General features: G+C 39.3%; 1 protein-coding gene across 9 annotated transcripts in view; it reads right to left on the bottom strand.

Moving 5' to 3' along the window:
- The window catches only part of NTNG1 (netrin G1), a 161,579-nt gene that overhangs the window by 71,967 nt on the left and 65,795 nt on the right, over positions 1–23,817 (bottom strand). For all 9 annotated transcript variants that reach the window (XM_030495688.2, XM_030495684.1, XM_030495691.1 and 6 more), the window contains exon 3: positions 22,320–22,960. In XM_030495688.2, the coding sequence (XP_030351548.1) occupies positions 22,320–22,960 (641 nt within the window). The remainder of the gene's footprint in view (positions 1–22,319; positions 22,961–23,817) is intronic.

Genomic DNA, 23,817 nt, shown 5'->3' with positions numbered 1-23,817 from the left:
AAGACCCCTGTGGTCTGCTGGTAAAATGTAGCCACTGTAGTGAGAATAATGAAATATGAGCCCTTTCTTTCATCTGTTTATTTCTGGAAATGCATTTGGTCACCAGTCTTTTTCCCTGTCCCTTTCCATGAATTTATCTAGTACATCATAATCTCCCACCGAAAAAAAAGATTCCTTCGTGGAATGAGGCTACATCAATAATAAAGGATAATAATAAATATAACTTTGTATAGGTAGATACATTATTCTTTCATTTGCAAAGCAAGGACTAATGTTGGATCAGGTTTTTAAGCTTCTTATATCTGTAAGTAGCTTTGTGGCTAGAAAAGAAGTTTAACCTGCACTCAGTAATCCTGCTGCACCTTAGTACCTTAGAAACCAGAGATTTACAGAAGCCTCTTCAACTTTATTCTTCAGTGTTTAGGTTTTGCTGCTGAATTTGTGAGGAAATTGAATTAGATTCCCACAGGCAGTATGGAAAATTGGGGGAAATAGCTTCTTATTCTCCCTCTGCTGAATATATCTAGTGGGGAACAGCAAAATCCAGGCACAGAGAGCATGTTTGCTTTGATTTTTCAGTGGCCTACTTCCAAGCAGTTTGGAGAGCTTAAAATTTAAAAAGAAAACAAAGTCCAAAACGTCAGCACAATTCCCCTTCCCATAGGAGCAAGGACTTCCCAAGACTCACAGAAAGCATGCAGGGCATTGCCCACTGTTTGCACTAAGCCAGTCCACAGATATGAATACATAAGTGCTAAATTTAAAGTGCTAAATAAGTGCTAAATTTAAATTTTAACACGTTTATAAGATTTATTTTGTTCACATGCTAGTAAACTTTTCTATATATTCTGATTCTTTAAATGGGGACTACTGTCAAGTTAAGCACTGGTCAATATGAACAAGAACTACATGATCACTGCTGATCGATTTATATCTCAACTTGTCTTTGATTAGTACACTGTCTGATTGATGCACACTGTCTTCCTTTTGAAGTCAAATGTTAGAGGGGCAGGCTTCACCACTCCTTTTTCCCTACCCCTTTCGGACAGAGGGCTGCCTTACCTTGTCAAATAAACTGTAAATGTTTCTGAAATGCAGTGGTTTACTAGATGACATTCTTCCAAACAAACTGAAAATGTTTATAGGCTAGATCAGCAACACTTAGAACTCAAACACAGAAAGGAGGACGCGATAACCTATTAAACCTCTTACAAACACCTCAGTATTTAAGCATTTGAAACTGTTCTGACTTGTTGGCTAGATAAAAATGTTACAGACCAACAGATATGAAAATGCTCAGAATTACTTCAGTCTCCTAGGTCCAAAGTCTAAAAATAATGCAGTGATGCTTATGCCTAGTAGAACAGAACAGCTAATTCTGAGTTTGAGTTATTTCAGTTTACCATATAAAAAAATGCCTACCCTTAATATTAAATACTTAGATACACCTAGCCAAGTGGAATGGCCAAATGCTTTTTCTGATTTTCATTTCACATTCTGTAAGTGTTAAAGCTGAAATAAATGTCTGAAAATATAGCTGCTGTTAGCTGTTGTAGAGAACTAACTTCTACCCCCTTCCCAAATATTCATTTTTTGCTTTTTCTTTAGATATTAGTTTTCATGAGAATGTGTCGATGAAGAGAGTGGCTATAAAATCTGCTGGAGTTTGCCAGCAGCATGTTCCACAAATAATTTCACCCATGAACACAGTTTGCCAGATTCTTAGCTGATGTAAATCCGTCTGGCTCCAGTAGAATCAATGAATTTATGTTAGTTCACACTGTCTGAAATGTTACCTAATTTGTTTCCGGCTTTCATTCATATTATCCTAGGCTTGGTGGCTGTATTTTTACATAATGGCAGATAATATTTTTATCATTTTGAATGGCAGGATGAAGATCTTGAACAAGCATGGGGTGGAAATTTGAAGCTAGTGGAGGATATGGAGCCCAGGGACTTTTAGGGACACGACTGCTTTGAAGGTAGGATGCTGCTATTTTGCATTGTTTCCATGCATCTGTTTTGCTCTAATCTTTTAACCTCAGAAATAGGAAACTTTTTTTAGGTATGTGAAGGATGTGGAACATGGCAGACATGTCTCTCCCAGCAAGGAAGCAAAATTTCTTGTTAAGATGAAGATCAATAATGACAGTTTCTTCCAGTGCTACCAACTGATCATTTAACACCAGTGATTGTTATTGTAGGTTCCCAAACTACCACTGAAGGGAAAAAAAGCAGTGGATGTAAACTTCACTACATCAGTGTTAAAATTAGTTTTTCTTTTTTCTTCTTTCCCACTTGAATATTTCCTTCTTTCCTTGGAATCTCTTTGGTCTCACCTACTAAGTTGTAGTAGCACACAGCAGTATGTCTTGATACACAGATGGGATGGGATTGGCAGGGTGGGAAGCACATCTATTGCTCAACACAGCTTAGGTGTTCTGAGTCGTCACAATGTGTCACGTGGATTTAATTGTTTTGTTCTAAACATCAAGAAAAACTATGAAATGGTAAAACCTGGATATCCTCAGCTACCTATAATATTGAGCATCAGAGAAAGAAGGGCTACTGGAACAAAATGCAGTGATCTCTCCACCAGCTGGAATAATGCAACCCACTTGGCAGTACCCAGTTATTATCTGTCTGATGGTGCAATGCTGGCTGAGATTTGAATACTGCTCATTGTCATCAGGATACTAAGGTAACAAAGCTTTCGTTATTTTTATTTTTTTGCTGCTGTCCAATGTCCTGCTTAGCCAGCCTCAGTTTGCCATCCATTCATTGGGCAGCAAGTTATTATCAACAAGTTGATACACACCAAGAGACACCCTAGACACAACTTCTATTTTAATCACTATAATACCACCAGGTAGAATTTAACCACTACGTCACAGCAGCTGTAAAAGCCTGCACCACAACCTGCTAGATTGTTAAGAAAGTGATAATACAAACCTCAGATGAAAGGCACAGCAATATATCTCTGCAAAGTTTTATAGCTTACAGATGTAAAAACTAAAGTTTAAAAGTCTTTTAGAGTGTTTATTCTCTTTTATCCTGATACAAAAGCGAACATTAGATTTTAAATTCCTGGTATTGCATTAATGTGCATCACCACTTTTAAGTTTATTGAGAGACCAATTTTTCTGGGTTTAATTTAATTAATACCAGTCTTACATCTGTTCAGTAACAATCCCAAGAAAGCTGCTCTTAGACGCTAGTGATTACACCAAACTTCCTGTCTTTATTTGTAAGTAGTATTTCCCAGTATCAGCTGCCAGCTGGTACCCTGAATTCTTTTTCCCAGCACAACACTGAAAAGGAACAATTTGTTGTGTGGAAGGTCTAGAATTGTGGTCATTAAATTACCATCCAAGTGGACATGCTTACAATGCCATTCAAAACTGTTACTTAACTCTCTGCAATAGGAGAAATTTTATTCTCGCATGCAGTGATACCCTAAAAGTGAGCTGTTACAAATTCATGTTTGCGATTAATGCTGGACAGACCTGGCCAAAGCAGAAATATCTTTACTTTAAGCTTAGAGAAAGACTCAGGGTGTAGCACCTATTGTGTCACAGTAGGGAATGAAGTCTTTTCATGAGCCATTGTCAGGGGAGTGGTGTTTCTGCCACATGAGAAACAAGCAAGGTTAATTTCATACCCATTTCGATAACTTTTTGAGGGGTATAATAGAGAAAAGCAGCATAAAAATATCCATGTTGCGCACAGAATTCGGCACCAGGGAAACCAGCTCTGTGAAGCAGTACATCTGCTGCTCTTTTCAAAAGATTTTGAAGCATTTGTGTTTAAGAGACCTCCTATGGACTCATTTAAAGGCTTGAATATGTCCCTAGGAGTTACTGCTGCAGGGACAGTATATACAGAAGGCCGGCATGTGTGCTGTAACGGGTTGCCTTCAAGAGAGAGGAAATATGCTTTGTGCTACTCTGAGCAATACTTCTGGGAGGAGCAGTCAACGTAAGCCCTAATTCATTGCAGAGGCATACTGCCGCAGCTGTCCTTGCCGGGTGTCCCTTTGCACCCAGCGAGGACTAGTCTTCCTTGCAGCTGCAGCAGCTGTTAGGGTGGTATCCCTGCCCATAGGCACAGAAGAGGTGCAGAGTAGCCCACCCCACATGCGTCTGTGCTTGGACACCAGGTTTCACTTGAAAAGCTATTCTGAAAACTTTAATGCAATGAACAGCTCAGTCTTATTTGTCCTATTCCTGCTGCAGTCAGTAACATGGGAGGCTTTTCTGTGGGTCCTGGTATCGGGATTTAGTAAGGAACCTTCTCCCCTGCTTGTTCTTTGATACCCACCTGCTGTGACCAGCTCTGCTTTTAAGCCCTCTTGTTAAGTTTACGTCTGCAGGTGAGAGGATTTTACAGATCAAAGCAAGCTCTGAGATGACTTCTATCTCCCTTCCAAACATACGCAGAAGCCAGGAAAAGATTTGTGTTGAAGAAGAACATGAGTTGTAATTCAGAGAAAAGCAAATGCAAAGCAGAAGTGTCTATGGAGGTTTTCTAACCTTGTCAGAGTGGCTGGTTCAACCCAACACATGGTGGCTCCTATGAAACGCCCAGATGGGCAGGCTCCTGCAGCGACAGGAGCCATGCAGGATGTGCCGGGGAAGCAGAGTTGGGGGCAAGGGGTAGGAGACAGCAGGAAAGCTTCAGGCAGTGTATCAGGATACATCACTTACCTCTCTTTGGAAACTGCCAGAAAGAAGGCAGACTTTTCTCCAAAAAGACTACTGAACTTATCCTTGGGGTTTGTTTCTACATATTTTAGCCTCCTTTTCCTCCAGGTGTACCATCAGTATGTGCAACCAACAATAAAGCATACATTAAAGATCAAAGGCTGAGCTCTTGTTCCAGCTAAGTTCTGTTAACAAATATAGTTACGCATTACCTAACAGTCCCTGAAAAGCCCAAGACTTAAGTGCTTTAAAGAGATATGTACATCCAAATCAGATTTCCTTTCTTTTCTCTTGTTTTATAGGAGATATGGGTGGGAAAGGTAAAGAACTGTTGATAAAAGCACACTTAAATTTTCAATATCAACAAGAGATGTCTAGGTGGTGACTGGACATTTAGGAAAACCACCAAGATAAGCAAGGGTGAAGCAGCAATGTAATTCAGGCTGTTTTGAGAATCCAGACATGAAAACTTTTGGTGTATGTTTTAATGGCTTGTCCTCTTGGTAGATATTTTAAAATGATGTAAAATATTTTTGAATTACGAATACACAGCGTAGTCCCAAACTAACACTTGATTCTGAGAACTAGCTTAATATTCCTCTTTTCAGGATTATATTATTATTATATATTATTAGCATATATTATATATAATAATAATTATATATTATATGATTATATTCAGGATTCTTCACTGCTGAAGAACCATTGCTGCAACCACTCTAAAGAGCACCTTTTTACACAAGTGAACTGTGTCCTGCTCTTCACAGAGTTTTGCTGTTCTGCTAGTTATTACTGATATTACTTCTAGGTGTCAACTGAGTTTCAGGACTCTCAATCACCTCTCTCCCTCTGCAGGGCTCATTACCAGAGAGAAGCCTTGGGCAGGCTGCTACATGCGCAGGCGCCTGTGTCCCAGCCGCGGTTCTCTGCTGGGTCCTGACAGTGCCTCCATTTGATGCTTCTCGTGCAGGCTAAGGAGAAGTATACACTTGCTACGAGGGCAGGTTAGCTGATCCCTTTTTGAAAAATCATGCTGCTGAACTTGAACTTTTATCACAATTATAAGGCACAAAGCAGCTATATTCATCTCTGGACCCTGTTCCGAGGTATTCAGGATTAAACTATCCAAATCAAGGTTGCATAATGAACTGTTCAGAGCAAACAAAGCTGACAAAGTAATTCAAAAGTGGTTCTCTTCTGGAGTTTTCTTGCATTTCATTAAAGTTGATTTTCAAAATACTTAGGCATTATGGCTACACCTAAAATAATTGGGAATTGGCTGCTTCTTATTGCCAAAAATACCCTCTAAGTCCGCTTTAAAATATATAGTTGTTTGTTTCTTTTTTTTGTACTTTTCTCTCAGCTTTTCATCCTGTCTGGAGATCATAATTTGAAAGAGAAAAACTGAACAGAACATTTCTTGTTGTTTATCCATGCTAGCCTCAATTTTTTTAACTTTTAAATTCAATACAATATAAGCTCCTTGTCACAGAGTAATTCCCTCTGGAATTATTATGATAAGAATTATCTGCTAGTAGAGCCATGCAAATAACTGATTTTTCAGTTCAGTGACTGAATGCAAAAAAAAAAAACAACTGGGGGGGGGGGGAATTTGTGTCAAATGAAATGTGTAGGTTTATTTTCAGGTTTAAATCCCTTTTTAGAAATTATTTTTGACATTTTTTCTTTTTGAACAAAAATATTTCCAAACGAAAAAATCCTGCCTTTTTTGAGTTAAAAAAAAAAAATAAATTGTCAAAAGTATTTATTAATGTGGGTTGAATTCAAAAGATACTTTTAGCCATCCTTGACAGAAGTTTCTCCTGTGAGAAACTCCTGTGAATAATTTATACGTCAAAAATACTAATGAAAAGTGAGCGGTTTGTGTCTGTGCACAGTGTCTGAAGTATGCCAAAAGCAACTTAGCATCCTATAGCTAACTTAGATTCTGAAAAAGAGTTATTGGGTCATCTCATCTCTAGTCCTGTTGGTATAACAACACAGCAGAATGAAATTCTTTGCTGGGACTAATTTTAAATGGTTCAGGAAATAAAGTTCTAGATGTATCTTTTCTTTCTAATTTGGGAAAACAATTATTCTTTCACCTACTCTATTTCAGTTGCTGACCTCATGTAGAGAAAGCTTGTTTTCTTTTCAAAAATACTGTATAACTACTCTTTAATCATAAACATTACTTACCGTTATCTTAAAGCCATTAAACTGGCTAGATTCTGCAAACATTTTATTGTGTTTTATTAAAGTCAGTGCAATTATACAAAGATTTGAAAATTACAAATGCTCTTTAGTATTAGAAAGCTTGAGATAGATGATATCATGGGTCAAATTTACTGGCTTTTTACCAAAGAAAAATCTGAATGCAGCAAATTAATAGATGATCTGTGGGTATGACTCCTAATGGATGACCTGGTCTTCACACTGGTGGGTGTAAAGACCAGGTGTGCCAGAGTTAGGCAGTCTTATTCACTTATCAGATGCAGCTGGAAAGGAGCCCTTGGACCTCAGCTAAGGAAAGGGAGAGGAGACCTGGTTTCTGGCATTGGCCTTGGAGCAATGAGCAGGAGATGCATATGGACACGTATGTATGCCTGCTCATCGCAGTACCAATGCTGAAAGTTTTCCCTAAATGCCAAAACAGGTTTGCCACTATGTTTAATACTTGCTCTGGCCCCAAACTCATGTGACGTAGGACAAGAGACTTTGTGTATGTCTTTGTGAAATGGGGTTGATGGTATTGCTTTGATACTATTGCATAAGCTTCAGTGATATAGGACTGGTAGTTTCAAAGCAAAGTCTTCAGATTCTGACCTGATGTCAGACTAGAATAAAGCAGTGATCGGTTTTGGCCTTCAAGTGCACTGAAATATTTATTATTCATGTTTGTTTCTCAACAAATACTGGGTAAATCAAAGAATGTTCAGAGGCTAGAGCTGAGCTGTACTGTCCACTGAGAGGTCATGAATGTGTTTTTGTTGTCTATGAAAACAGACACTGTGGGAGGTCAAATTTGATCCAGTGGCTATAATATTTCATGTACTAGAAGAACGAAACGACTTCATTTATATTTCAAAAGTTTTAAATCAATACTTTCTTTCATATTCTGTGACCTCTACCAGGAAACTCTTATAACTGAAAATTTAAGGAATAGATTGGAAGTTATGAATAATGTAAGGCTGTCATAGGGGAAAGCAAATTGTGAAATACTGCTGACAAAAACAATCAGTATATGTTTATACTGAAGAACAAACCTTTGCAATTCCATCTTGCATAACATAGCATTTAAATCCTATACAAACTTTTCAGCTTTCCCTGAAATGTCAAGCAGGCTTCCTCAGCCCCGAACTCCAACGGAAAATGTACAGGGTGTTTCTCTTCACAAAAAATGTTTGAGCTAATCTGGAAGTGAAATGTATGTGCATCTATGTATAAAATATAATAGATAGCTCTATGAACAATACTAGAGAACTAATAGATGTAGGTAAAGAAAGAAGCTAGATCTGAAAAAAAAAGTCATTATTACAGGGATGTCTAGAATTATCTATTTCTCAAGCAGCACTTTATTACAAGGAATAGATCTATCAAGATTGTACAGGATCCTGTTTGGGGCACAGTCAGTCAGAATGCTTCCTTGCATTAAAGCATTCTTCAGGGCACGGAGTTAAGGTGACCAGTGTTCAAAATTAATTGGTTTTTGTTTGCACGTTGACAAAGAGGTACCATCCATTGAAAAGAAACTCTTCCTCTTTTCTATGGATGGGATTTGCCCTGAAGACCTGACAAGTAGGAAGAGATATGGTGATGGTGTCCTTAGAGGATCCTAACAAGAACTCTTGCATGACACAGAACTTTATCATTAATGAACTGGGGACATAATTATTCGAAATCTCCTGAATAATGCAAATAAAAAACCCCAACCAAACAAGAAAAAAAGAATAATTTTTTTTGAAATATTTTCATACATAATACTTGTGGGGATGAAGGAGTTAGTGTATGATATGTTTTAGTGCTCTGTTCTTTCAGACACTGAGAGAGTTGCAGAGGAGAACGAGACAGTTCCAGGGGGATTTAGGATGGTGCCCACAGCAGTCATGACCTCCTGTCCCCATCATTACTGCTCATCATCTTTCCTCATCTATTCTCATGCCTGTTGACCTACACAAGCCAGGAGGGGAGCATTACACAGGGCTCAGAAGTGCCCCCATATCTTCTTAAAGCTGTTCTCTGCTTTCATATTGGGCAGAAAAGCTCAGGAGAGGAAAAGGGCAGAACTTTGTGGATTTTCTGCTATATACAGATTTATCATGATATATAGCAAGTTGACTGAATCGAATGACTTAGTGGCGATATCACAAGGGGAACAAGCTTCTTGCACCTGTCCATGTTTCTTGTAAGAGAAGTTGAATGTAGCTTTCAGAATATAACATTTTTATTCCTTTTGGGGTTTTTTCCCTATGCAAATCACTCCTGTGTTTTGTCTCAGTTTTACTCCTTCATGACAATTTCTGGATTTTCAGCTGCTGACCTACATCTGAAGATAAAGAACTTGATAAAACAAGGAAAACAAGATCTTTTTAACAGGCTTCTCTTGAGATGCATGCATTGCAGACTGTGAACTCCAGTAACACCCATGACAAAACAGCTGCCCCCCCCCCCCCCCCCAGTGTTTTTGGCACCTGCTCCTGCAGCTGCGAGGCAGGATGAGTGCCTTGGGCTACTGCCTACAAGTCTCTCAGGATGAAGTCTCCCCTATGCCTCATGGCAATTCTTTCCCTTTCCTGTTTGCCTGATGTAGTTACAGCAGCTGAATTTTCAAACCTGGTTTCTTTTAAAATGCGCTAAGATTACAAGACTATAAAAAAGTACACATTTTGTGTGTTAGGAATTAGGGGGAAGCTCCTGAATATAGGGCATTGTGACTAGATTTTATATTCCATTAATTGTGTTTGCATTGCAGCAATACTTGCACACCACTCCCAAAGGCCTCTCTCCTGTTATAGCGTACATTCAGCCCATTTTAAATTGCAGACCCTTTTCTTTGGGAGTTGTCGTGGTTTAAGCCCAGCTGGTAACTCCGAACCACACAGCCACTCACTCACTCCTCCACTTCGTGCCCCCTCTCCCGAGGAGAAGGGGAGGAGAATTGAAAGAATGTAACTCCCATGGGTTGAGATAAGAACAGTCCAGTAACTAAGGTATAATACAAAACCACTACTGCTACCACCAATAATAATAATGATAAGGGAAATAACAAGGGGAGAGAATACGATTGCTCACCATCCACCGAGCGATACCCAGCTTGACCTGAGCAGCGATCTGGGCTTTCCGGGTACCTCCCCCCAATTTACATACCAGGCACGATGTGCTGTGGTATGGAATACCCCTTTGGCCAGTTTGGGTCAGGTGTCCTGTCTCTGCTTCCTCCCGGCTTCCCCTCCTCCCTGGCAGAGCACGAGACTGAGAAAGTCCTTGATCGGAGTAAGCATTACTTTGAGCGAGAACTAAAAACATCAGTGTGTTATCAACACTGTTCCCAGACTAAAGTCAAAAACACAGCACTGCACCAGCTACTAAGAAGGAATAAAATGACTGCTACTGCTGAAACCAGGGCAGGAGTAAATGCTTCTTTTGGTGGTCCTAATACGTGCAAGAGATTTTTCAAAAGCTCTGGTATAACAAAACACAGTCAAAATTTACAAAATCCCCAATTTTTTCCAAGAGCCAGCACTAAATTACCTCTAAGTGGTTTCATTTTAAATGCCAAATGCTTCTAAAAATCTAACATCATGCTCTTTGTATGAAGCCTTTAAAGCATATGTATGTACTGTCCACAATTCACAGGCAGGCTGAATCTCAGCCACACACTAATTGTGCATTTTTTAGTCAAAACCTAGCTATGACTGTACAGTGAGGAAACCAATGAACTACATTATAAGTGTATATTTCACCTGCTTTTGAAATCAAGACATAAACCTTTGTCATTCTGGTGATATTGTTCTCCTGCATCTCTCCTATTTAAAGCATGTATATTTTAGAAAACATTAACCAAACAAACATATAGACCACAAAAACCAAAGTCTGCATTAGTCTCCAAAGTAGCCACTGGAATGAAGAGAGATTTCAGAATCTGATCGCTCAATATAGTGACTCTGTATCTGTAGAAAACCCGAGTGTATTTTAAGACATCAAGTCTAAAACTTGAGATATTTGTACATGTCAGAACTGAGGCTGTTGCCATCATCCACCTGAAAGGATGAATCTTGGAAAGAGTCACTACATTAAGGGTTATTTCTGCAGTGACTAACTGATCTACCTGGTGAGAAGTGAAGATGATGCAAACTGGTTTCGGTGTGTAAGGATTCTACACTGCTGACACTTTCTTTTGCGATATGTATACTAGAGGAGAAATTAAATGTTATTTTACTTTTCCCTATTCCTTTCATCCAACTGTTTCTCTAGTCCCCATTCACCAGTTGGGAAAAAAAAAAAGGGGGGGGGATTAAACCCTTTTTTTTTTGTTTGTTTGTTTGTCTGTGTTTTTTTGTTTTCTTGGGTTTTTTCCCCAGATCTAGCATTTGGATTGGGTTAAAAATTTTCAGAATATTAGTAGTTAACTCAGATTGTCAGACACTCAGTTTTTTTGATCTTTAGCTCATTAATAACTGTAACACACCATTCTGGAACCACAGCTTCCCATCTTTTAATTCCCCTTCTTGCAGAGTGGAAGGAGCTGCCCTTGCTGGCAGCCTGGCATTCCTATGTGACATAAGTGATTAAAAATGTAAATGGCTCCTTGCTGTTTCGCTGTCCTGCTGGAAGAATTATTTCAGGGGCATTCAAAAGAAGGGAGGCATAAGCACAGTATCTTTAATGAAGCTTTTTAAATGATAAGCGATTTTCTGCATTGACAAAGTACAATAGGTTTACTTTTTCATTGTAAATGGAGATGTTCCTGCTGAAGGTTATCGTTCCTTCCTCGAGCCACACAGGCCGTGACTCCCCATGCGATACAACTGAAGGAGTGATGATCACCAAAAAGAGAAGTGAAGATAGTGAGAAATGAGCAGCTGGAGGTATGCAGGCTGTGGGAGGAGGAAAGGAGGATTTCCCAAAGTGGGTCACTGACAAAACAGACGCCTTCTCATATTGCAGCTTTGTCCCCTGTCCCAGCTGCCATTGCTGAACCTTGTTCCTGGTGGCTCTGCTCCCCCGGCGGTGCAGAAGGCCACAGGACATGCTGTGCTCTAACTGTGGGGTAGGAATGGTAATACTGAGATGTTTGGGATTTTTTAAGTCAATTGCTGGTTGTGCTTACATAGCAAAATCTACATCCCTAGATCTAAGTGAGGGAAGAAGCACCCCACATTTCAGTAAATACAATGGGAAGATGTAGAGGCAATTAAAAAGTGATGAGGCTATAAAAATGCAGCCAAGGTAAGTAAGGTAAAAAACCCCAAACCTCTCAAATGACCCTTCCTCTCCCCCCAGAACAATGGATGGGAAGCATCCAATTGCCAGGACATTTGTGTCACAGTGAACACTAGCAGCATACGTCATATAAAATCTAAACGATCAGCTACTGAGCGAATGAATTTCATGTTCCTTCTCCTGCACAAAAGGCTACCAGAGGTTCCTGGACTCCAGTTCATGTGGCCTGGCCTGGCTTTTCTGAACACCCCTAAACATAAGCACTACAGAAGCATTACTAATCAAGGAAGTTAAAATTACTATGTTTATGACAACTTCAGTAAAAAACATCCCAAAGTCTAAAGATTCATAATGCATGAGAGAGTTAAATGGGAAAATGAGTAAAATCAGTTTCCCAAATATAAAAGTCAGAAACAATAAATGGTCCTGCAACTGTTCTGTCTCTGGTAACTTGCATTAAAATATATATAAAGTGTTCTGGGAACTGAAGCAATGCTTCAGTTCAATAAATCTAATGCAATTAAAGAGAAAGAATCCTGTTTTTCCCCTGCTTGCAATTTCAAATGAGAGCTTCCTAAAACTTGCGACCATTGCTGGAATCCAATTCAGGACTCCGGCTTATCAAATTCCCAGCTCTGGCACCATGCCTTTGAGGTATTATAAAGTGCTGCTCATCACACCAGCTCTGTCTATAAATGCTCCAGATAGATAACTTTAAAATGCAGACACCCCATTTTGAAACAGGCAAGTGTTCTCTGTGAATCAAAATGGAGTCACCAAACATATGCAGCCTTCAGCCAGTGCTTCTTTTCTTGCAAGGAACAACAAAGGAAAATGTGTTAGCACAAAAATGTTTCCCTGTAAGGTTTTTTTAAACTTGGAAAGCTTTGCCGGACAGCACACCTACACAGAGCTGCAGGTTTCTGAGACCCTGTAGAGCAAGCATCCTATTCTGCAATTCATCCCAGGGCTGAGAAACTGCCAGGCTAATGAGCTCTCCTGCAGCCTTTTCCCCTGCAGGTGCTTCCCTGGAAGCACAATCTTAAATCAGACAGCACCATGCCAGATGTAAGCCCCCAGACAAACACCAACCCCTCCCTCTCAACGTGGTTTCAGAAAGCCACAGCAGCACAGGCTTTTGACTTTGATGAAATCACATACTTTTCCATTCAGACAGTGGGAGCTGAATTAATTCCTCAGCTGCTTTAACATTGAGAGCCATGTCTTGAGAATTCAGTACAGGAACATGTTAATCTCTCTGATGGCCGATAAAGCAATATATTACTGATAGAGGAGCCAGCACGTCAGCCCTGTGATAGTGACCCTAACCAGCAGATGACTGAATGGGTGAGGAGAGAAGGTGCTGCTCTAGCTTGAAGGCACAGCCTCAACTTTGGCAGGCAGTCCTTCACTCTTGTCCCACTACTAATTCTACAATGCATTACTTTGTCACTAGGTTATCCAGAAGTGCTCATTGCAAAGGTATGTGACAGCCTCTGATAATACATGTCTGTGGCAAAATAATTGATCTGTCTTTGCAGTGGTGATCTTTAATGCTCATAGGGCATGGTAGATTATTAGATGGAAGGCACCCTCTGATGGTCTCTAGCATAATACATTACCAGACAGCAATGTGCCAACTATCTATCACTTGCAAAATAATGTCATCACTGAAAAAGGGCCTGGCAGCAAGGGTTAGGGGAGGAAGAGAGTTTAATTATATTTGTGGATGAAAAGATGTCCTGAGAGCAGTGGGCAGCCTGATTATTTATTGGCTGTTCAAAAGCAGTCAACACAATCTAAGAAGATCAGGCTCTGAGACATGGTGGTTCACATTGCTGTTACAGACTCTAGCCTTGAAGTCAAGTTCATGCTGAAGAACAAAATTACCTCTTACAATATGTGGTTTACTTCTGAAAATGAAAAGGGCAAGAGAAGTATTAGTAATGTCATTAGTGGAGGCAGCTGTTTTTAGATATTTGGTATTTCAGGGATGTGAGTTCAGCATCGTTATTAGAAGTACCGCTTACTATATTCCTCTGCTAACTTTCTAACAGTGAGCAGATGGTTACCCTATTACCAACCATTTGCATTTAACATATTGTAGTGATTTATATACCACATGTCACCGAGCAAAGCAAAAACACTCGATGGCAACTAATTAGTTGAGTGTGAGGATGCATATCTCAATGTATATATCCTTACTGTAATCAAATCTTATTTTTTGGTTGTTAATAGGTCTAATGTGCAGTTTAACAGAAATACTGATGGCAGTTAAACGTGAACCACCATGTCCCTCTGTCATTGGGACAGCATCACTATCATTAACATTTGTACCACTACTCTTGTTGCATGCCTGTTGTATGAGTGATGGTGCAGGGAGGATAGATTATAACAACCATTGCGCTTCTCTATCAATCTTTCTTAAGTGTATTTCAATGTACTTTATAAATCTTAATATATCAGATACTGGCTCATATTACAGGCCAACACACATGTACAGAGGGTGGAAATCGGGATACTGCATAGCAGAAAGGAAAGACACTCTGCATAGCTTTATTCCCATAAAGACAGAAATGAATTTAAGTGTAAAAACTAAAAGAATCACAAGGTCTTCCAGGGAGTTTAGAAGGAAGAAGCAAACAACTATTGATATCTGCACAAACATCAGAATCAGAGGATAGACTCAAGGGTCAAACAAAGAGCATAATTTCAGAAAAATGCCTTCCAGCACTGGGATATGGGCATGTGTATGTACGATACGTATTGCATTATCCATAGTATGTCCTAAGGTCTGATCAGCCTTAACCTACGGTATGAAGCTATGGATTATCAGGCTCTTCCTGGAATGTATTTATTTGGTTTTAGGCTTATTTTAATAAGTGCTCTGCTTATAAAACCAGAAATGTCAAAATAATCACCAGTGAAGTACATCTATGTTACTCCAGAGTATGGAGGCTTTTCCAGCATAAAAGTCATAACAATCATTCCATTAATTGCTATTTCCTTAGAAGTCTGGATGTGAGGTACTGTTGTGTGAGCAACCAGACGCTGTTCATGGACAGACTCTAAGGCTCCAAGGACTTGGTGTGCTGCAGAAATTAAAGGTGGTCTCATATAGCACTGGTAGTATGTCAAGAAGTTCTCCAGCTCCTGCTCCCTCCTAATGCTATTAGGATGCCTCTTGCCATCCAGCATCCTCTCATTTCTGCCATGTCCCACAAATCTAACCAGGACACACCCTATTCTCCTGCAAAGGGCTGCAGCTAACATTATGCTTTCCTGAATGTGTCAGCAGCCTGACTTTCTCTTGGGAATGCTACCTGCAGCATAACCCCTTGCCTCCTTTTCCCTGACTATATTGGTGCCTGCTAAATTCACAGGATTGCCATTTCTTTCTGTGGAAATTATATTCTATGAAAACAAAATTACAGCAGTGTTGAAAACTTACTCTGTTGTTCAGCCCAGTTAACAAGATGTTTCACCTGTGTTTTATGAAGGATTTTTGCTGCTGACCCACACTACAGCCCCCTGCAATCAAGTAGGGATCATGATTTCCTTTGTGCATGGGTCATTAGTACTGCTGAGGCCCATTTAATCCCAGAGACAGACTCAAGAGTGAAGGAGAGGAAGGGTTCTCACAGACCCCGTGTAATGAGACTATTAGACCGCGACTAATTCACTTTCCAGTTTTCTGAATAGGTGTCTGGATGTGATTCTATCATTGGACTTTGCAGAACTGTCCTGCTTTATTTACATCAACCTTATTACACAAAGATGAGAGAGGGTGAAAAGACTGAGAGGTGTGGTTTTTTTCTCATTTCTTTTAAACAGAAGCTAGGACAACTTTCTTACTTACTTACTTCCTCCCTCCTTTCTTTCATTCCTTCTGTCCTCCCTTTCTCTCCATCGTTTTCCCTCACTCCTCCTACATGAATGCATTTGAAACCGATTGATCTAATACAGATAACTTCACTGAAATTACTCCCGATTTACAGGATGGCATGTGAAACTATTATCAGGTCTGGTCTCTTGTTTCAATACTTAACTTCTCATAACATATAGGGAGTGACACATAGCATTTACTATAGCATTGTACTAGAAGGAAATAAGAGGAAAGGTAGCAAAATTAACTCTGTTGGTTTCAAGTATTTCCCTAAATCTAAGCTGAATGATGGGTCGTTTATTACAACTAACAAAAAAGATTAACCGAGAGAATGAAACATCACCTGTGTAAAGAGAAAGCACATGGATATTCTGGGATCAACTGCTGCCTTCTGGACACTTCACATGCTGAGGAGTATGCAGGAAAAATCAGTTCCTAAGCACATGTAATTAGGTACTGAGGTTGACAAAACTAACAGCAAGCAATCTTACCATGATGGTACCCATGGAAGGGATCGGTGTTAAATTAAAAAACAACAGAAAAAAAACCCCATCTACAAGTTGGTAGTTCCTATTACTTGTGAAATAGTTGGAAATTTTAAAACATTTAACACGATAATATCTTGTACCACTCTAGCTTTAACTTTAACCTGAAGGACACCCCTGTGCCAGGAATAATTTCTATATGTGTAAGCGTTCAAGGCCAGGTTGGATGAGGTTTTGAGCAACCTTGTCTAGTGGAAGGTGTCCCTGCCCATGGCAGTGGGGTTGGAACTGGATGAGCTTTGAGACCCCTTCCAACCCAAACCATTTTATGATTCTATGGGATCCAGAAGATCTTTAAGCTTATTTCAGTGTTTGCATTAAATTGAACTCTTTTGAAATGAAAAGCTTAAAGGAAAGAAAGTTTCTGCAAGATATTGGAATCACTGAATTTATTCAGGAAGGCTTTTCGGGTAGCTTTTCAGCATACAAAGCAATACAGACAGAAAAATTCTCATTTCTTTCATCACAGTTTTATCTCTACTCCTTTAATGTTCAATGGCAAAATGAATTATACTACAAAAACGCTTGGTGCCTCTCCTCAAACACCCTGATCCCACACAATACTGAGCTTCCTTGAAAGACAGCTGGGGGAGATCAGTATTGAAATACTTAACATCTTGCAAAACAGGCCAGGAAAAGATGATCAAATGGTAATGAGCAAAGGTGGTGAGTGAAACCTGGTGATTTAAACTCACCAATTTCAAAAGCATATAGCAGAATTAAAGACCTAGTAAGCTGTCCAGACGCTACTGCTCTGCTCCCCTTCCAGCTACTCTAACACCAACACCATTCCGAGCTGATGGACAGGACTTGTGTCACCAGGATGGAGAGTGTAAACCAGTATTATCTGAACATGGGCAGGAGTAAAAGCCACACAGGACACCTGTAGCAAGTAAACCATTGGAGATTCCTCATGTGTAAATAAACACAGTAACTATTTCATTATTTTAATTCCTGATGATCCTAGATTTGTCCACAGAAAATGAAGGGCCATTTTCCTTAGTGATGTATTACAGTAAATATAGTAAAAAAGCTAATTGCACTTGGGAGTTAAAGATAAATTGACATGCTCTTAAATACATAAGTTTCTTTTTCTTTCCTGTTCTCTAATGAGTTCATAATTTAATTGGAGAAACTGCTAGATTCCCTCCAGTGACTAGTGAAAATCTCAAAGGAGAACAAGCAGTTTATGCAAGTGTTCTTGTAAAACAAAGCGTATTCAAGTATGGTAAACAAATACTAGAAACAAGAATGCTAGTCAATTGCCTCTTTAAAAGCTTGAAGCCTACATATCTTCATATTGATGGTCTGTTTTGGAGCTGAACATTAATGAAAACATTTTCTATTATAAATAAAACTAAACCACTTCTATATATTACTACTTCCCTAGGGCAAAGTTTTGCTTTGGGTGAACTGCAGAGGGATATTATTACAGTGTTGTCAAGTGTATGCCAGAGTAACATACAGATTTAATCTAATTAATCCATCCATAGAGTGGATCTGTAGAATATGGCAGAGGATGAAACATGGTACAATCCAGCGTTCATGCTGTGACTGTCCACTGAAGGTTGTAGTGCAAGCTCCCAGCTCAGGGCAGCACATCAGCCCTTTTTAAGAGGAAGGGCACTCACATACCTCAACTCCACGACAGCAGGGTCAGGGTCACAGCTGGCAGGAGAGGCAAGCTGATTAAAGAGACAAAAAAGCCCCAGCCCCCTAAGTAGCAAATATGCTTTCCTTCAGACTAATTTATTCAGATGCTGAGGTGGATTTAAATTTAGAAAAGATAATGTGAGAGCAAGAAACTGTTAAAACTGAGGATACTTTCTACTTGCATACTGTGAGTTAGAGGTTTCTATTGCTGCTGGAACTGCAACCGTAGCTGAGACAGGGTCAGAAAACCCTGGGGCTTAAATAGAGAAGCTTTAAGGCAAGAAAGGTATAAAAATAAATTTCAAAGGGCTTAATAACATTGTACAGAGGCTGGAGTCAGAAGGAAACTGCTGGCTCTTAGATCAAAACCTAATCACCTCTAAACAATAAGATCCTTTGTTTTAGTCAGCTAGTCATTCTGTCACTCACTGGAGCAATGTTTTTTTACTAGCATCCCAAATTACAGTTAATTTACAGCGTATAAGTGTACATGTCACTGACAATATAACAATTAAAGCAAAAATACTTCTGAATGAACATAGGTAAACCTTTAGCAGCCTGATCCAAAATCTGCTAGGAACCTTTTGCTTGACTTCAGATGAATCATTATCTGCATTTTAGTGAAATTCTCTTACCAAAAAAAAAAAAAAAAAGGTTAAAAAAGGGAGATGGTACCTCACAGCTTACTGCCAGGACTATCCTTTAGGTGGAATCAAAGACAGGCAGAGCCCTCAGACAGTCCAGGCAACGAAGTGAAAGAAACCTTCTCGAGGTTACCACATAGGACATCCTCTGATTCTCCGCAGCAAGGCCAGACAAGGGGAAAAATGTCTGCTCTTTCTTAGTTTCCCATCCCAGAAGACTTTATTTATGCATTAGTTGACCTTTCTAGCCATTAGGACCATCTTGCTTCAGCAGTTAATTAACACAAGTGCCATAATTTAATACAGTTAATGCTACTTTATGCCCTTTAATGTACCTTCCATTAGTGATATTATTGTAGTATTACCCTGTAAATTAAAATGAGATCAAGACTAAGAGAGGCTCTCTTTAATTAAGGTACTGGCACACTACATCGTCCATTATTCACTAGAAAAAATCACCCTGATTTAGTGAAGCAGACCATCAGAAAGTCAGAATTCGTTCATGTGGATTATTAGGTTTCTTGAATAATGTGAACACAATGGGCTTGCTGAAATTGCTAACAGCCACGTTTCTTTTTTTTCATCACCTTAATAAATACGCAATGGAAGTGGTAAATTGAAGATGAATAAACAGGTGGTAATAGAGGAGGCAAGGCATTCATTGAGAGCACACAGGTTTTCACCTCTAATGCAACATACATGAGGCTTATTTCACACCAAAATGCAAAGCAATGACAAAACAAACCCTATATTAAGTGGGCAAATCTCCTATCTATAATTCATTGTGAAGTACTGACCACCCCAGCATCTTGTATATTAAGCATGGCGGCTTTAAGATAGATGCTTTTCATTGTCATTGATCTTTAAAATACAGCATGAAACAAATTACATTTTATGCTGCCTTTAGAAATATGTTATTATGAGCTTTGGTGTTTTTAACTACATTTAACCTACAGGTTATTTTTTTCAGTAAAAAGACTAGCTTCAAAAAGTGTCTGCTAGCATCACTCATCTACCATATGTCAAGCTCCTTGGCAATGTCCCTTTGTATCCTGTCCTAATGGAATAGTCTAGTCTAGCTTTACTATACGGATACAAATATCTAGGTCTCAGAGCCCAGAAGATGAAACACTGTAGCAAGGAAAAAAAAAAAAAAAGCAAAATTATTTTCAGTTAACATCCTAAATTAGCTATAATGCTAATGGGGTGCTATAAGGTTTCCAGTAGGAGACTAAAAATACCTAAAACTGGGTGACAGTGTGCCTACTGCAAGTTACATTTGGTGTGACTAAATAATCAAGGGCTGTGTACTGCAACCCCACAGCTACTTAGCAGTAAGCAAGCCCGCAAAGTGTTTAACAAGGAGGGCTCCCTATCTATGGAAGGAAAGGCCACCAAATCCCTAAAGAGCTGTTCTCATTAGCAGAAGAGTGATAAGAATTCACATGAACCTAATCTAGTGAGGCACTATTACACATCAGATATTTCTTTTAAACCATGTGTCCAATTACTGCAGCATTTAGACAACAAGCATCAGCATCAGATAACTTCTCCGTACAGTCACGCTTCATTTCTGTAATTTTTCACAAGATTGCCATGCCCCAGATGTGCTTGGAAGGTTTCTGTTTCTCATTTGCATGCAATGCACTCCTTTTTAATCCTTCAGATGCTTTATTTCATAAAGTACTGATAGTCTAATTGAAGTCAGACTAAGTTCCAAATGGGTTTTTGGATGGGGAGCAGCTTTTTCTTAAGGCGTAAGGACCTTCAGATCCTGAGCTTTGATATGATGGCTCTGTAGAGCTAACCTATGTGGAGCACAGTGCAGATACGCATTAAATGATACGCATTAAACGGAACATATTTGTTATTTTTGTTATATACTGAGGCTAATCTTACCAAACTATTTAAAACAGTATCTTAAGCTGTCCATGATCCACTTAGCCTTCCCAGGAGACTTCTGCAAAATAATTTACAATGTAACTAATGAGGGTTGCAATAAGAATTCTTAAATCAGCAACATTCATCTTCCACTTTCACACATTCAGCTACTGATTCTGTATCTATGCCTATGTATTTGGTGTGCCCACAGAAGATTGTAACTATATGCTATGTAAATCTATGGTCCTAAGAAATGTTTTTGATGTCATATAAAAATATATCGCCGCTGCAAAAGCACTTACGCATTCAAATCTGTATATGGCATCAATCCTTCCTTTATATAAAGTTCTAAAAATATTTTTCAATGGATTACATCACAGTAATTTATTCTATTCTGATTTTCTGTATTAATTTTTGCGATATGGAAATGCTTATGAACAAGAAAGGCTTGTATAAAAGTTAAGCAGAAAATGGCAAACTCACTACAGGAGTAATAAAAATATAGTCACCACTGTTTCATATAATCACGGTCTCTACGCTTTTTTACACTCAGTCCTGTGTCTGCAAAAAATGGCCTGACCTTCCAAGATACATTAGCTTTTCTGTTCATTTTGGTACTTAGCTTCTCTTATTTAAAAAAAAAAAAAAAAAAAGAAAGAAGAGATGGGTTTGAACTTTCTATAGAAGAAAGAGAGGAGAAGGAAAAAGTACGTTAGAGAGGTGAGTGAATTGCTGATAAAGAAGGTCCCATTCATTTTTTTAGAACAAATTGGCATCCAAGACACACACAAAGGGTATCACTCTCCTGCTTGAGGTCATTAGTCAGTTGATAGTTTGAGTTGGGAAGAAAATTTCCCAATAGGACTGTCAATGCACAGTTATTATTTTTGGGACTACGGCACCTGATACCAGCCACTGCTTGCCCTAGAGGGACTGTTTGTCTCGAACCCAGATGAGTAATCATCTTTGTTATATTCAAACCAGTCTCTATAAAACACTGTTGTATTTTGTGGTGGGTGGTTTGGTTTTTTTTTTTTGTCATTTTACTTCAGCTTCACTGCATTTCGGAACTAACTTAAGTACAAGGAATGAACTCTAATCTCTGCAGCCTTCCTTGTTCACAGGCAGTTCATAGACAGACCTAGTGGGAAGGGTCTGCGGAAGGGCTGCAGTATCAATCATGGCTTACATTAAAGGCCTGAAAAAGTCAAATGATAAAACAGAATCTCTCTTTTCAGTTAACTGCCATCAGATCAGGCTCCAACTGTATGAAAGCAGAAAGTGTCCTGATGCCAGGGTGAACTCCTGAGCCCACATAAGAAACTGTTAATGCAATCCTGCTTGTGAGAGCTGTGTCTCAAGATCCCTGGCTAGTGACAGTGGACACCTGGAACTTTGTGCCACCGAGTCAGAAACTTCTAGTATGAAAAGAAATAGACTTCAACTAAGCCAGATTTCCAATGAACATGTCTCGACAGCAAATGTCATGTTTGGGAAATAAAGTTTTGAATAACCTCTAAAACCAAACACACATGCCTGTTTCCACAAGTATATATTCTCTTACCTTCCATATACCCTTATGTCTGATATTGCATAAAAGTAGCGTGCCAGGTGTTGCTCATCTACATATATTTCTCCAGTCGCTGGCCTAAGCAGTCTTATCCTCAGATCTGTGATGGTAAAGAAATCTCTTAACTTCTTGGTTGTGTCAAGCTGGCCATAAAGAGAAGCCATATTATGAAGCCGAGGTCCAGCAAAAAAAGCAAATCTATCTTTGATTTCAAAGTGGATTATTTTACTATTTGTCATGTACCCAGTAGAGTATTCCTCTGTGCAAATGATTTCTAGGACTGTGTGCTGTGATAAATCCCTCACTGATTTTGGATCCATGTGGAAAGCATCTAAGCAGTCCGTGGCATAATATTGGTAGGGCTGCCATGTTCGTCCATAGTCAAGCGATTTCTCCAGGATCATTTGGTCTGGACGGCCAGATTCAAAAGTGATAACTATGTTATCTGTGAGCTCAATGGTTTTGTTCCAGGAGAGCGTAATATTAACATGAAGAGGCTTTGGATAATCCTTCCAAGTTGTGGACTGCCAAAATGTGGAGGGATGTCTTCCTTCGAGATCGAACATCAGTTCTGGAGGATGAGCCAGTTCTTGGGTACTCGCATCACATTCATTATTGCACATGTAGGGATTCCCCTGGAAAAGAGCAAAGCAGTGTTATCAGAGGCACACTATAGGTGGCTGTGACACATAAAGATGTTGTGTGTCTGGCACATAAGAACTGCTGTTTTTTCTCCAGGACTGAAACCAAGAAAGAAAAAACAAATGTTTGCGAGGAATACCTCTATGTTAGCTAGATTAACCCTGGCTGTTTTACCTGTTAATGTACAAACACACACATATACAGCACCTTTGCTTCTGTAACATAAACAGTATGTTTTAGAGAAAGAAAGGAGTTTATTTACCCTGAATGAACTTGGACCATGGATTGAGTTACAAAAGGCTGAGCAAGTCTCTAATAGCTCAATAACTCCAACTCTTCCTAGAAAGATGCAGCAGCCAAAGAGAATTTATTTTTAAAACAAATATGTTCCTCAAGAGGTCCACTCACAGAAGAAGTAACTTTTAGGGCAAGTGTAAATTTTTTTTTACCTTTTTGAGGTAAGCAATGCAGCCTGTATGCACTCAGTATGAACCATTACCTAGTACACCTTCAAGTTTCCTTTCACTTGGGTGTGAAATTTATCATGCTTAACTGTGCTTCCAGTTTAGCACTGGCTTGCTTTAACACATTTACACTTGCCACCAAAAGCCATTAGGAAAACAGCACTCTGCCAGCTCTGGGGCTTGATTCAGACATCTGCCATCTTATTACAGGGTAGCAGAGTACTTCAGGAAAGACTTTTCAGGAGGCACCGGCTCCAATTTATCAGGACAAGATAATCCAGCACTTGATTAGGTGGGAGATGTCAGCAGCTCCAGCTGGAATGCTGCCGAGGTGGCTGGAGCTCTGAACTGGGGGTTGAGTTAAAAACAGCAACAAAAAAAGCTTG

The sequence above is a fragment of the Strigops habroptila genome, chromosome 8 (assembly GCF_004027225.2).
Source record: "Strigops habroptila isolate Jane chromosome 8, bStrHab1.2.pri, whole genome shotgun sequence".
NCBI lineage: Eukaryota > Metazoa > Chordata > Aves > Psittaciformes > Psittacidae > Strigops > Strigops habroptila.
This window is presented reverse-complemented; position numbering and strand designations above follow the sequence as displayed.